Consider the following 15,769-nt stretch of genomic DNA (forward strand, 5'->3'; position numbering starts at 1 on the left):
TATGTGGCCATCAGGGATTTGTATTCCAGTTGCATGAGATGCCAGCTTATTGTCACTTACTAGAAATCCTGACTTGGCCCTCAAGAGACTTCCATGCTAGTCTCCCTATGTTCATTTTATCACATCCTCCTTCTGTGTGAATGGCATTCAATTCAAGAGAGCCCTGAAACTGGAATATCAGAAGCATTGACATAGATGTATAAGCAAGCTGACAGCATCTGTCAACACTGTCTGGTTTGAAAATGTTTTTGTGACCATTGACTTCATTCACAAATCTTGTAAAAGAAAATTAGAAAAAAATGGTAAATCAAAAAATTTCTATTTGGCCCCTCCAGAAAATCTTTATGGAGTTTTCAGCAAACAATGGGAATACACCTAGTTTCGCCCAACACTTGCCACGTGGAAAGCCAGACTAAGGACATGTCTGCACTACAAAATTAAGTTGACTTAAGATAGGTCGACCTACAGCCCCCGCAGTAATTAAATCATCTCTTTGTGTCTGCGCTATGCTCTTCTATCGGTGGTGCATGTTCCCACCTAGAGCTCTTACACGGACTTAAATGGGGCATTGTGGGGACCTTGGGCTGTCAAAGACAGCAAAAGGCGATGTAAGCAATGCAGTGTGTATGACGATGCTGCGTTGACCTAAGCACTACGCCTCTCACAGAAGTGGAATTATTTGGTCGGCATAGCGGGCAAGTTAAATCGGTGGGAGGAATGTTGTAGCCGAGACACACAGATAAACATAAGATGCCTTATGTCAACCTAACTCTGTAGCATAGACCAGGCCTAAGGCTTTGTCTAACCAAGAAAGTAGCACCAGAATTAATTTTAAGCTGAACCTGGTTTAAACTGAAATTAGTGTCCATTTAGGGGTTTGCATCTGTTGAACTAAATTGATTTAAAATGACTTCAGTTAAATCAGTGCAACTTTCTTGTGTTGTCAGAACCTAAGAGCTTGTCTACACATGGAGTTGTCAATAATTTAACTCCATGTATGGACTGTCTTATTCCAGAATAAGACTGTCCACGCATGGAATTAAATTAGGAACAGTGAATCAGGAATAATGCCATGTGTCGAAAAGCCCTAATAATGTAATCAAACCAACAACTTCCTTTACTAAGATGCTTAATAGGTACTAGATTATTTAGTTAATGCCAGTGACTTTCTTCTTCGTAAAAGCATAGTAATGGAGAGATTTATTTTAGTTATCAAAGAAGAAAAATGGAATTGGATAATCTGATAAAAATTCCAAATACATAAAATCTACTCTGTTTAATATGTTTGCTTTCCCATTAATGACTTCTGTTTGTCTTTCTCCTTCAACAGTTTGAAGCAGCTTGGGCTTTGACAAATATAGCATCTGGAACTTTTCTACACACCAAAGTAGTAATTGAGACTGGAGCTGTTCCAGTTTTTATTAAGTTGCTTAATTCAGAACATGAAGATGTACAGGAGCAGGTACATATTTGTGTTTTTGTAATTTCTAAATAACTGTCCTTTTTCTGTTTCCTTTGTGTACGGTTTAAAAAGTTTTGAGTGGTAGAATGTGTACTAGTTTATTATGACTACAAAAATAAGGCTCCACACTGTGTGCTCCTTTTTTCCATCTCACGGATGTCTACCTTTTTTCTGTGCTGCCCGTAATGCTTCCTCTTTGCCAGCCTCTGTCTTTTATCTCATTCTGTTTCCTCCTAAAAAACTTATTTTCTGTTGTGATGTTTGCAAGGATCTTAAGGCATAGCAATAGAGAAAATAAAATAACTTCACGACCAAGATATCCATATACTTTCTTGAGTTACCGCATGATCTTGTTTCCTTATCTTTCCTCTTAACTTCTTCTCTCCGCCCCAGTGTGTCTTGCTGAATTTAGGGTGTGTCATTTCAGAGCAGGGACTGTCATTTACTTGTTTGTAAGATGCCTAGCTCATTTTGGAGTGACTGAAAAATAAGCAATAATGGTTCCTGATCTAACAAATCCTTTATAATGACTCCATTTTAAATAGCTATGTGCAATTGAGTTGCTTAGCCAAAGGGAACTTTATGCTTAATTACATATAGATAGAGCCCTGCAAGTTCGCTGATATCCATGGACCATTTTTGGAGATTGCGGATCGGATGCAGATACAACATTTTTATTGTTGCGGAGAAAATTATCTTTTTTTGGTGGAAGTATATTCACATTATAAAATACCATTCATTACGGATATAATTAATAATGTATTTGAGATTTTTGTACAAATATATGGCCTTTATAAAGTTTGTCTAAAAGGCTAGCAAGCCCTTTCTTGGGTGTAATTTATCAAGTATACAAGTTTGATTTGAGAAAGTTGTACAATGAGAGGATTTTCTTTTCTGGAATGTTCAGGTAATTATAATCTTGAGCTTTTTGAATCCATCATAGGAATTTGTCGTGAGAGGAATACATAATGTATAGTCTACACTATAAAAGTATTTTAGATAAACTTTTATTATGTTTATATTAGCTTACTTTGTTTTCCAAAGGCAGTGTGGGCTCTTGGTAATATTGCCGGTGACAACGCAGAATGCAGAGATTTTGTCTTAAACAGTGGAATACTCTCACCACTCCTGGAGTAAGTATTTAAACTATTATTGTAAGTAAAACATACAGTTCTAGACAATGGGAACCATGCACTACAAGTTAGTGTGTGTGTGCATTTAAAGAAAACTTTACATAGGCTTTTATACTTTTTATAGGAAATATTTGAATGTAGATTGTCATTTTTGCTTTACTAGCTCTTAGACCAATAACACCAAAAATAAAAAAACCTATATCTGTTCTAACACTCGGAATATCTGGGCTTAGTTTGTTTGGATTTTGTAATTGATTTATGGGTGGCATGGTATGGTATTGCCACTCTTAGGCCAGGTCTACACTACGAGATTAAATCGATTTTAGATACGCAATTTCAGCTACGAGAATAGCGTAGCTGAAATCGAATATCTAAAATCGATTTACTCACCCATCTTCACCGCGCGGGATCGATCCCGCGCGTCTCACTGTGTCGAATCCGGAAGTCCGGTCGTCTAGCTGGAGTTCCGGAATCGATCTAAGCACGCTCTGGGATTGAGATATCGCGTCCAGACCAGACGCGATATTTCGATCCCCGAGCAATCAATTTTAACGCGCCGATCCGGCGCGTAGTCTAGACGTGGCCTTAGTTCTGCGGTGCTGCTGTTGGAGCACTGCCTTCAGAGCTGGGTGCCTGGCCAACAGCTGCCACTCTCAGGCCACCCAGCTCTGAAGGCAGCACAGAAATAAGGGTGGCAATACTGCAACCCCTCTAAAATAATCTTACCACCCTGTGCAACTCCCTTTTGGGTCAGGACCCCCAATTTGAGAAATGCTGGTCTCCTCTGTGAAATCTCTCTAGTATGGGGTAAAAGCACACAAGGCCAGATTTCGCGGGGGGTGATCAAATTTCGTGGTCTATGACGTTTTTCATGGTTGTGAATTTGGTAGGGCACTACATATAACTCCTTAAATATTATCCATACATAAATCTCATGATTATGATGACTGGTGAGCTACTGCCTCTCAGTAGAGACCTCATATGCCATCTGCAAGTGCTTACTATGACTATATGCAACATAGGGATCCCTGTAAAACTATGCACCCTCATGCCCCCAGCCAGTTGGCACCAAGAGGTTCCTGGGTTACAGAGTTATTCAGAAATAGCTGTTTTGCTTTAAATTTGTACCCTACTTTGTCCAAATAAACTTTCAAATGTAGAGGAGCTCTAATGGTTTGTTAAAATAAATAACCTCAGCACTTTACAAACAACTTGAAAATGTCAAACACAGAACAATGTGTCTGTCCGTTCCTTCCCAGTGTTTGCAGCCCAAATATTGCAGCATTGTTTACCATTTTCAAACTTAAATGCTTAAAAAGTAAATTTAGATTAAAAAAATTATTCTAGTAACATTGGTAGCAATCTTTTTAAAAATAGCTTAGCCTGAATGTGTTCCTTAAATGAAAATACCTGTGTTAATAAGAAAGGTTCCCAATTGCTGTTCTTGGCTCCTCCTTTTAGCAGCTGCTATATTGTATTACAAGAAACTCAATTAATTACCTTCCTATTATTTTTCATGTAAGCAGTTGCTGTACTTGCCACCGCATTGTTATGTGACTGTGAATGAGGGGAGAGAAGCTATACAATAGTGCATGGGTTAACAGCCTTTCAGAAGTGGTGTGCCAAGTCTTCATTTATTCACTCTAATTTAAGGTTTTCCGTGTCAGTCATACCTTTTAACGTTTTTAGAAGGTGTCTTTCTATCAGTCTATAATATATAACTAAACTATTGTATGTAAAATAAATAAGGTTTTTAAAATGTTTAAGAAGCTTCATTTAAAATTAAATTAAAATGCAGAGCCCCCTGGATCGGTGGCCAGGACCTGGGCAGTGTGAGTGCCACTGAAAGTCAGCTCGTGTGCCGCCTTTCGCACATGTGCCGTAAGTTGTCTACCCCTGCAATAGTGTAAGGGAAAGTGTCTCTTGTGAACCACATAATCTATTAAACTGGTCTGTGCCATGAGAATATTTCAAAACAGGCAAAAATCAGTGTTTGCAAGAGGAAAGGAATTAAACTAATGCAGGGAGATAAGAATTATTTCTAGACTTCTGACAGCATTAAGAATCCTAGGAAAACAAGGGAATATCACTCCTTGGTAACGAATTTAATGGGATGTTTGTTCTCTTCCTTGGCAGATTGTTAACAAATTCAAATAGACTTACAACAACTAGAAATGCAGTCTGGGCCCTCTCAAACCTCTGTAGAGGCAAGAATCCACCTCCAGACTTTAGTAAGGTATGTGCGGTATCAAAATATTTCACTTTTTAGGAACTTACAAAATTTGAAGGGGCACTACATTTGTAATATAGTGTTCTCATACAGAGAAGAATCTTCTTGTCAACCCAGTCAATCTCTGGGGTAAAGAGTTTTTTGTTATGAGAAGACATGTTTGCAGTAGATCATATTATCTGTTCTTCTCATTGAGCTTGATTTAAATTGTCTTCACCAATAAATAGTCGCCATTTTGTGTGACAACAGAAAATGTAGATGTTACATTATATGCAGAGCATTTCTGCTGACCTTAATGCAAGTGCGAAGAATATTGATTTGTTTGCTATCTGAAAACCAAACCAAATCCAGTGTGTCTAAATAAGCTATCATAATCTTTTATGATGCTTTCTGTAAACAAGAGAATAAACTATTAAAAGTAGTTGAAAAGTGTCCCTTTAGCTTTTCATCAACTTGGTCAGCAGTATCTTGCTAGGAAACAAGTTTCTTGTATTTTGCTATAGCTCTTCAGCAGAATAGTATTAATGTGGTGATGTTTTAACTTTGAAAAAGCAATCCATCTTTGTAATGTAAGTATTTGTTTGTAAATGAGGAACATTTTTGTATCATTATCCTAAAGCTTTTAAATAGTTTATTTAATTAAAGTAAATCAGTGGGTGTTCTGGAAGAGGGGAGGGAAGTGAGGTCAGGACTTTTGGATTTTAGTCTCAGTTCTGCCATTGGCTTTTGTGACCTTGGGTAAATGAATTACTCAGCATCTCTCAATTTTCCCTTCTGCAAAACTTTTCTCATAGAGTGGGAGACTGATTATTAATTTGCTACTTTTACTTTTACTCTCGTGGGGGGATGTTAACAAAATGGTGAGTAGTTTCTCCATCTTGCTATTCCAGTTTATAAGACGCTGCCTTCGATAATAGCCCTTTCTGGTAGCGTAGAACAAGAATGCTCTTTGCTGCTTACTTATTCCCTTCTCTGGGCAACTGCTACTCTGAGTAGTTCCTTTGCCCGTCACAATAGCAGCATTAAAAGGAGGTAGAGGAAGCAGAAGTCTGTAGCAACTGTCAGCTGAAGAGAAAAGGACTCGTAATCCCTGCAAAGAACCCAGTATTCCCAACGTTGACCATTGAAGGGAAAACTGAGGGGTGAGGTGGGGCTAAAACTGGCTGCTTCATCAGACGAACTGCTATATTGAGGTGATAGGAGGAGGTTGGGTTCCAGTTCTGCCCAGAGAGACTGCAGGTGAATGGGAACTGAGATCAGAAGAAATTTTCCTGGCTTGGTTCTGTAAAACTCGGTAGTATATGGTCAGCTGAAAAACATATGATCCCTTTTTGTAAAGTGATTTATTATAATGTAATTCCTTCAAGTGAGTAGGCTGAAAAGCAAGCCTTACTTGATAGATAAATTCTGAAACACACAATAAATCATTTCCTTTTCGTGCAAAGACCAACATTACTGCATGGTTGCAGTGTCTTTGTAGCAGACTGTGTGATAAAGGTAATTCCTGCAAAGTTCTGATTTGGGTTTATCAGTCATCCTTAGCCTTTGACAGTGGAACAATCTATTCTGAGATAGTAAGCCTACTCTGCTCACCATACAGTGCATGTAATTTAATTCACATTTTTCTGTTAGCACAGGGAAAACAAATTTTAAAACAAAAAATAGAGGAAACATCTAATCATGTATAATTTTTTTTTAACCTAGGTTGCTCCTTGCTTAAATGTTTTATCAAGACTGTTATTTAGCAGTGACCCAGATGTATTAGCAGATGCTTGTTGGGCCCTCTCTTACCTTTCAGATGGACCCAATGATAAAATCCAAGCAGTTATTGATTCTGGAGTCTGTCGAAGATTGGTGGAACTTCTTATGTAAGTGCCTTTAGTCAAATCTCTACTTTAGAATGTTGCCAACATGAACATGAGCTCAAACTGTGGGCCTACAGTATTGATGGGCTGTCCTCCAGAGCAGTGGTTCTCAGTTGGGAATGTAGAGATCTTCCAGGGAGTACATCAACTCATCTTGATATTGTATTTGCCTAGTTTTACAACAGGCTACATAAAAAGCACTGATTAAGTCATTACAAAGTAAAATTTCATACATACAATGAATTGTTTATACTGCTCTGTATGTAATACATTGAAATATAAGTGTAATATTTATATCCCAATTGATTTATTTTATAATTATAATAAACATGAGAAAGTAAGCTTTTTATTTTTTAAAGGAAGTGAAACTTGGGGTATGCAAGACAAATCAGACTCTTGAAAGGAGTACATTAGTCAGGAAAGGTTGAGAGCCACTATTCTAGGGTTACTCCATGTTTTTTCTGTCCTCTCTTACAGCCCATGTAAAATGCCTCTCTCTTTGGCTGAGAACGACTGGACATAGCTTTAATCTAAGCCTTTCAGTACCACTTCTGGCTTGGTCAGCTCCTTGAATTTTTCCTAGGTTGCTAGTGAAAGATGCTTCCTCTGCAGCACTGGCAACCTGGAAAGCACGGGATTGTGCTTGAGACATGAACTGTCCTGAAAACTTCAGTTTTTGAGTTTTGTATTTGTTTTCTTGCTGGTAATATTAAACTTTAAGGGGTTCACTAGCAGAAAGAGAGACAGTTAATGGGTGCATAAATCCCAGAAATAGACTGGTGCTATTTTCACATTTTCCCAGTTTACTAGGTGGACAGTTCATAGTCTCCCAAGACAGAAAAAAACAAAAAAACTCTGCACTATGAGACTGCAGAATAGCAGAGTATGCATCCCTGAGCTGCTCAGTCAGCACTACTCCCTATGAATAGATGGCTAGGATACTTTTAGGGAGAGAGTGTTAGACATGTTTTTTTTTTCTTTCATGATTGGTGAAGGACAGTTCAGTAGACTCTTGTCCTAATTGGTAATTGCGGGAGGAGCAGGGGTGTCTCCATGCTACTGGTTTGTGAGAACAGAAGGGCGTCTGCCTCCCAAAACACTAGTTGAAGGAAGGGGGAGATCTTCAATTTCACTGCCTCTCTGTTTAAGCTAGATGGCTACTTCAGGAATTTTGCTCGCTTGATGATGTCATTCCCAGAGGCCTAGTTATTCTGTGAAATTCAGGCAGGGTGAAGTCATTCATGTCCGTGATTTGTAGACATAGCTTTCTTTGTGACAGACTATCACTGTTGCAACTTCCAAAGGGAAATCTTTCCTTTTAAAATAATCAATTGGTTGTTAACAGCTATGGAGGAGAATTTGGCCAAACAGTGGAAGATTGCGAGAGATGGCTTTCTGTTGCCATGGCCATACTTTTAAATCCTATCAGAAGCCTAAACCCTCCAACTGTAGTTACTGTATAAAGTTTGGCAGCCTCAAGCAGTTTAACATTTCTACTGTCTCTAGGCACAATGATTACAAGGTAGTGTCTCCTGCATTAAGAGCAGTTGGAAATATTGTGACTGGTGATGATATTCAAACACAGGTAAGAGCAACTTCTAACTTGCGAAATATAGCTAATTTGGAAAAGAATATAGAATATTTTTGGTGTAGGAATGAGTTGTGCTATTCAGGAAACTGACTAAGGCTATTAGTTGCATTCAGATTTGTCCAGGGCTGCCCAAAGTGGGGGGCAATTTGCCCCAGGTCCCGCAAGGGCCCCCACGAGAGTTTTTCGGGGCCCCTGGAGCAGCGTCCTTCACTCATTCTGGGGTCCCTGGAAAACTCTCGCGGGGCCCGGGCCCCTGGAGCTTCTTCCACCTCGAGTCTTCGGGGCATTTCGGCGGCAGGGCCCGGCAGAAGATCCCCCGCTGCTGAATTACTGCTGAAACGGGGGCCCCCGCCACCGAGGACCTCAGGCCCCCTGAATCCTCTGGGTGGCCCTGCATTTATCTAGCAACGGGTGTCCAGATACTGTAGTGAAAGGAGCCATATAATAATGTAGAAACATTCTGTATTACTAGTCTGACAAGATATTAATAATTTTGGCCAAGGACTTTTACATGTAATTGCTGTGAGGATAAAGTTAATTGAGTCATTCCAGTTCTATGGGTAAAATACTGTTTCATTTTTAAATGTTACTCTTTTTTGTTCTTCCCAGGTATTAACATAACACGTTTTCAGTAATTATTAATAGAAGTCATCTATATAACAATGGACTTGGACAAAGTATCTTTAGTAGCCATTCTAGTTGCTTTCTTAGACACATGCGAACTGATTCAAAACTTCCTCTCTTTCTCCATAAAAACTTCATACAGAAGTATCAAAGTGAACTGTAATTATGGCTTCTACTTCAGTATGAACCTTATAAATCACAAGCTATAGACCAAGTGTAGGCAACGTCTGGCACGGGTGCCGAAGGCAGCACGCGAGCTGATTTTCAGTGGCACTCGCACTGCCTGGGTCCTGGCCACTGGTCTGGGGCAGGCTCTGCATTTTTATTTAATTTTAAATGAAGCTTCTTAAACATTTTAAAAACCTTATTTACTTTACATACAACAATAGTTTAGTTATATATTATAGAGTTATAGAAAGAGACCTTATAAAAATGTTAAAATATGTTACTGGCATGCGAAACCTTAAATTAGAGTGAATAAATGATGCGTTGGCACACCACTTCTGAAAGGTTGCTGACCTCTGCAATAGACTAATGTTTTATATTAACCAACACTTATGGAATGGCTGTATTGAAACTGTACTCCATTCTTGTATTTATCTGTTGCATTTAGGTGGTACACTAATTATTTGTCCATGAACTTGTGGCCCCACTTGTGCGAGGTTTCCTAAAGATTAGTCAAGTAATGACATTGAATTTGAGGCTGTGCAGATGAAGTCATTCTCTGCTTTAAATAGCTAGTAAATAGTTTACTATCTAAAAGACTTAGAGAAGAGGGGGTTGATTTAAATAGTTACATGATTTTATTGGGCCTCACAGAAGTAAATTTTTAGGAGGGGTTTAAATGGAATGGCAAGGTCCTGTAATGCACTATGGATTAAGAGAGCATTGCATGTATAAAGATAGCATGGAAGAAGGCACGAAAAAGAAAGAGGTAATATAATTGTGCAGGCATTCAGTAGTGGTACAAAGTACTTAAATTTGATACTGAGGACAAGAAAGAGCTGGTAGAGAGATTTGACACAGGAGTTTTTCAGTAAACAGGCTGGCTAGAAATAAAATTTTGATCACTGCAGTTTTGGACTCTCAAAGGGGAACAGTATAAGTCTCAGGGATGCTAGAGAGTAGGAGATTACTGTAATCAAGACTGGAGATGTGTATGCTCTGGACAAAACTTTAAGCATGTGGAATAGGAAGGCTGATGCTTTCTAAAATGTTATATAGAAATTGTCAGGATTTTGTGACAGCCTGGATGTGTCAAAAGAAAGGGGAGGAGTCAAATGACTTAAGGTAAAGGCCTGAGAGATTGTCAAAAGTAGTGAAAGGAGGAAGAAATGGGGGGCTTAGGAGGAAAAACAAGAAATTCTGTGTCTAAATTGAATTGCTTGTACTGCATCGGTCAGATGTCGAGTGATTTTTGAGTTGCCATCATATAGATATTGAATCTGTGGAGTACATTCCTTCCCAAAGGATAAATAAAAGACAAGACCAAGCAGAGGGAAATGCACACACAAGGGTGGAGGGAAGGATAAACTGCTAAAAGAGACTGAAGCAGCAATTGGCAGCAGAAGGAGAATCAGTATAGGGCCACAGAAGTTGAGGAGAGTGGTTCTCTAGGAGTTCAATTTGCATAACTGAGTGCAGAATATGGCCCTTAATAGTTAATTATTTGTGCATTGAGAATTATTGTGTTTGTGTGTGAGGGAGGAATGGTACCTCCATTATTTCTGCCTTTATTTTAAAAAAAAATTGTCATTGGCATGTGCATTTATTTGGTTTTTGGATCTAGCTTCAGTAACTTAGTGTAACATAGGCATACAGTTGCCCACCTAAGTTATTTAATAATTTGTATACTAGTCTTTCAGCTGCTCCTTTTCCCCCTTCTCCGTAACAGCTTTCCTATGTTGGCCTAATCAACTGCACCTCTCCCCAAATCACCAACTTATTTGTTTCTCTTTCTGTGGCACTATGCTGTCATTAAACACCTTCATTTTAGAATACAGTATCTGATAAGGTGCCGTAAAGTATTAAACTATTCTTATAAAGCCTGTCTTTTTTTAATTCATCTGTAAAGTGTGAATTGTACCTTTTTATGTTGTATAGGCAGAAATTTTCAACTTTCAAATTATTTTAGGTAATTCTAAATTGCTCTGCATTACCCTGTCTCCTTCATTTGCTGAGTAGTCCTAAGGAATCCATTCGAAAAGAAGCATGCTGGACTGTTTCTAATATTACTGCAGGGAACAGAGTTCAAATTCAGGTAATGAAATGTTAGTAATATAACCATCTTCTTCTGAACTAGCACTTAGTGCTTTTCTCTTGGAAGAAAAAGTATAGTTAACATATTTTACCCTTCCATTTTGATTTTAGTTCTAGTTGGAGTTTTATATTTGTTTTTTCCAGCCTTTGTGGTGCTTATTAGAAATTCTAATCTAAGTTTACAACTAATTACATAAAAATAAAACCATGTAAATATCTGCATTGTTTTTGTGCTAAAGATACCGATTCCTATTTTGACTTTTTAAAAGGGACTGATAATTAGTTAATGATTATAAAGTGAATTGAAGATTTAAAAGATGTAGAGTTCTAAGTATTATTGTTTGCAAAGAATATTTACTTGCAAGTGCTTCCTTACAAAGTTTTAAATGACCGGTGCTTAAAAATGTTTATGGAGCTTTGCAAAAAATATACAAAGTGTGTTTTACAGAATGGCTTTGGAGTAGGGAAATCTTCTGGGGATGTACAGGATTTTTATATGTAACATTCAGAAGTACGTACTGGATCTGTTTTTTCCAGTTATTGAAAAGCAAATTGAGTTTAAATGCTATTTCTATGTTAAAAGGACATGATTAAATTCAACAAACATGAGAGATGCAAGGGAAGCTTATAAAATATTTTTTCAACAGTATTAATATGACAGTTGCTGTTTTTCCCAAGTTAACTGTGTTAATCTCTATTAACATAATTCATGAATTCTGTCAACTGAATACATGTTAAAGGAGCTTGATGTGGCAGATGGTGCATTATAGCATGTAGATAATTCACTTCAGTGAAAGACTTAAATTTGACATAAGTTAAATCAAAATTTTCTGTGGGAAGATGTCTATTTTGATATTTTATTTTTCTTTTTGGCACAATCAAAAACAGTTTTGTTGTGTCAAGTAGACTTGTAGATTCAAAACAACATTTTTAATTTAAACCTTATTGATTTTGAAATTTCTGAGGTTTTGTTGTTTTGTGAAGTTTTTCAATATTTTTACTTCCTGTTTTGATTTGATATGGAAATTTAATTTCAAAATTTCTCACAGGAAAAAAATTCCGTTTCCCAAGCAGCCCTAGTTCTCGCCATGAAAAAGCCTTGTAGTTCCAGATTAAGATATTGCAATTTTAGTGTAACTTCAAAAAACAAATTGGTGAACAATATGCAATGTAAAGATACATCTTTACTAACTGGCAAACCTGTGAAAGACTTGTTTTTCTTGTTTTCCACAATGATAATCAGCCTAGTATGTATTTGCACATTTTTAATCTCACAGACATCTAGCCCAAGTGTTCAGATATTATTACGACAATACACCATTTTAAATTTCAAATTTTCATTTACAACTTGGAGCCAACATTTCTTCAATGGCTTTCTGTAATTAGTTGAGTGGCCCTAATGTGGGGACTGAGTGTAGTTGTTCATATTCTAAGTTTTTTTTGTTTTTTAAATACATTTGTAGAAATGTGGCTTTTGAAGAGAACACAAGCCCTTTTTGTCACAGAATCTCTCCCAGCTGGCTGGTCTGGCTGAGGCTAAATTATTTTAATCAAAGTTTTTTAACTTCACATCGAAATCCTAGATTTTCAGCAACTTTGTCAGGACTGTATCAGGGTCTTAAATACGTTGACCCAATCTAAATATCCTTATTCAAAAGGTACTATTCTTTGTACTATACTTTTGAGATTCTCATATTGAGGCAAATCTATAAGTCAAATTATTCTTCAGAAAGATACTCCAGGACCTACCTAAATATAAACTAGTGTGCACTGGAATCTTCACATGTTAATAGACAATTGCTGATTGGTACATTCTTTAAAGAATGAATATCTTTAACAACTAATTTCAAAATAAACAAGAATTGGCTGACAGATTCTACCGAGTGGTGGTATTCTCTATTCTGGAAACATCTTCAATGTTCTTTCTCGCATTTATATTAACTTGGTTCTTTTTGCTACCATTTAAAGCCTATTGTATAATGTCACTGTTTCTTGTTTTAGACTGTTATAGATGCAAATATTTTTCCAATATTGATTGACATTCTTCAGAAAGCTGAATTTCGCACCAGAAAAGAAGCAGCATGGGCCATCACTAATGCAACATCAGGAGGTACTCCTGAACAGATAAGGTAATGAATTAGGAGTTGATTCAGAGGAGTATTAATATGTGAAATTCACTTAATGTTCATCTGAAAATAATCCAGTGAATTGAGACACAATTAAGAATTCTATGATGATTTTACCACTTACCTTTCTCTTTGACCTCAAATATTGTTTTCTTAAAGAGAAAATTCTTAGTCCCATAATTGGATTCTAGCAAAATTTACAATAAATTCCTAAAAACAAAGCTGTATTCTTGGAACTAGTTATCTTTATACAGTGATTTTTTTTTTTTTTTTTTTTAGAAAATGGGTTGTATAAAGTATGTGTGAAGTTTTGGGGATCACCCAGACCAGTACAGGGATCTGTCACCTCCTGCCCTGTAACCTGGGGTACCTTTATGCTGAGCAACTTTGGTTCAGATCCCTGACACCAGTAGCCTGCCCACAAGCACAAGATGTCACCCTGGATTCCAACACTTACTTATTCCTTGCAGGGTGACACTAACATTCCTTTCAATCTCAAATCTGTCCTCAGAGTTCTTTGCTACCAGACGTTCAGACTTTTCTTCACTGTTTTGTCAGTGACACTAATCCCCCAGACACATCTCACTTTAGTTCACACACTCAACATAGTTTACACACCGGACACCTGTTTGGGGTGAAAGTAAAAGAAAGATTTACCTAATAGGAAAAAAATCAGTCTCAAGGATAAAATAGTAAGGAATAGCAAATATATACAAGTTACACAGAAAATAAACAAAGATACAACCTCAGGCTTTAGACTAGCAAATTCCCAGTGTACATCTAGTCTTAATCGAGCATTTTATGGACAGCACCTGCCAAATGACCGTCCCTCAATTTCTGGATACTCTTCAAACCTTCTTTTTTAGAAAGTGTGGGAGGGATTTTGTTTGGTTTGTTTGTTAGTGTTTGGTTTTTGTTTTTGGGGGGTTTTTTTTGTTATGAGTTTGGAGATTATGCAGATTGGGGAAATTCTAGCTGGGATGTCTCATTGTCTTCCCATTAAATCATTTGTCTGTCTTGGGTTGTATAATACTAGGTGCTTGGACCCAGTCTCCTCTGGTTGTGGAGGTAGCTTCTACCTGCTTGAGTGCCTACTGCCCCTCTGTGAAGTGGAGCTGAATGTTGCAGCATAAATTATTAACATTTTGTTTTATTTATACACAAATACAAAAAAACAGTCTGTATACATAATTCGTAATGACTCTATAAAGTTCAGAACATTACAAGCTTTCATAAAATACCTCACACAATATACTTTTGTAGCACAAACTTTGTACATAATAAGCAGTTGAATCAACTGATTCTTTGGGGTTCAATCCCCCGCTGCGCCCCCTCCCCCCCCAACCACCATTCTTCCCTTAATGTGTCTGGACCCTAATTGTCACAGTATACAACCGAATTAGCAGCACAACTGAAATACTGTAATTTCACTCAGTGGAATTCAGCCTTGTGAAAGCTCTGAATACTGAAGTTGTTAATCCCCCACAAAGAGTTCTGCTAATGTCATACTTTCAAAGCAAAATTTGAGCAGTTGATGAACAGCAAGTGTGTATTGCAGCCACATGAAACTGGGTCATGCCTATTTATTGGGAGAAATTTAAAAAAATATATTCTTGACTCCAAGTTCAGGCAGTCATGTTACATAAAATTTAAGAATATTGTTTTTAAATAAACGCCTGACTACAGCTGCAAAATGTAGCTTAATTATTTTGAATCTGTTCAGACTACTTTAATTACTGTTGGGATTCTGTCTGAGACTTCTTTCCACTCAGCTTTCCAAGAACTCAGTTCAACTCCAGTTTTTTGTCACTTGGGTATCTTTACTTGGCATATGGGAAATGCTCAGTTATGCTGAGTTAATGAGACTTAAACATAGGGGGTGGGTGAAGAGCGTACCATAAGTCCAAAGTTGCATAGAAACCTCTTCCTTTATATACTGTTACACATTACATTGCATTTACTATAAATTGGATACCTTTTGGGATTGATTTGGTTCTTACAAAATAACCAATCTCTGTGCATCATGCTCTGTCCACATGTGACATATTCTTTACTTCCGCTTACCTTCCAGGCTTACCTTGTCCATTGTAAATGGTTCCCTGGGTGTTCTCTCCGCTCCCCCCTCCCCCCACACCTTATATTAGCAAGTTACAGACATTCTGTGTTTTAGCTTACTGACCTATTTATTTATCTATCTGTTGCAAGCCTGCTGATCCTCATAGACTCGTAGGTCAGAAGGGACCAATATGATCATCTAGTCTGACCTGCACAAAGCAGGCCACAGAACCCTACCCATCCACTTTTATAACAACCCCTAACCCATGACTGAGTTATTGAAGTTCTCAAAATTGTGGTTTGAAGACCTGACCGACCAAGCTGCAGAGAATCCAGCAGCAAGCGACCCATGCCCACGCTGCAGAGGAAGGTGAAAAACCCAGGCGCCCCTGCCAATCGCCCTGGAGGAAATTCCTTCACCCAA

The 15,769-nt window shown here is 37.7% G+C and overlaps 1 protein-coding gene across 1 annotated transcript in view; it reads left to right on the forward strand.

Moving 5' to 3' along the window:
- KPNA5 (karyopherin subunit alpha 5) overlaps positions 1–15,769 on the forward strand; it is a 43,337-nt gene that overhangs the window by 9,997 nt on the left and 17,571 nt on the right. Inside the window, exons 6-12 of the mRNA XM_075063899.1 lie at positions 1,331–1,462; positions 2,507–2,595; positions 4,732–4,831; positions 6,530–6,693; positions 8,197–8,275; positions 11,040–11,165; positions 13,166–13,293. Of these exons, the coding sequence (XP_074920000.1) occupies positions 1,331–1,462; positions 2,507–2,595; positions 4,732–4,831; positions 6,530–6,693; positions 8,197–8,275; positions 11,040–11,165; positions 13,166–13,293 (818 nt within the window). The remainder of the gene's footprint in view (positions 1–1,330; positions 1,463–2,506; positions 2,596–4,731; positions 4,832–6,529; positions 6,694–8,196; positions 8,276–11,039; positions 11,166–13,165; positions 13,294–15,769) is intronic.

The sequence above is a fragment of the Chelonoidis abingdonii genome, chromosome 3 (assembly GCF_003597395.2).
Source record: "Chelonoidis abingdonii isolate Lonesome George chromosome 3, CheloAbing_2.0, whole genome shotgun sequence".
NCBI lineage: Eukaryota > Metazoa > Chordata > Testudines > Testudinidae > Chelonoidis > Chelonoidis abingdonii.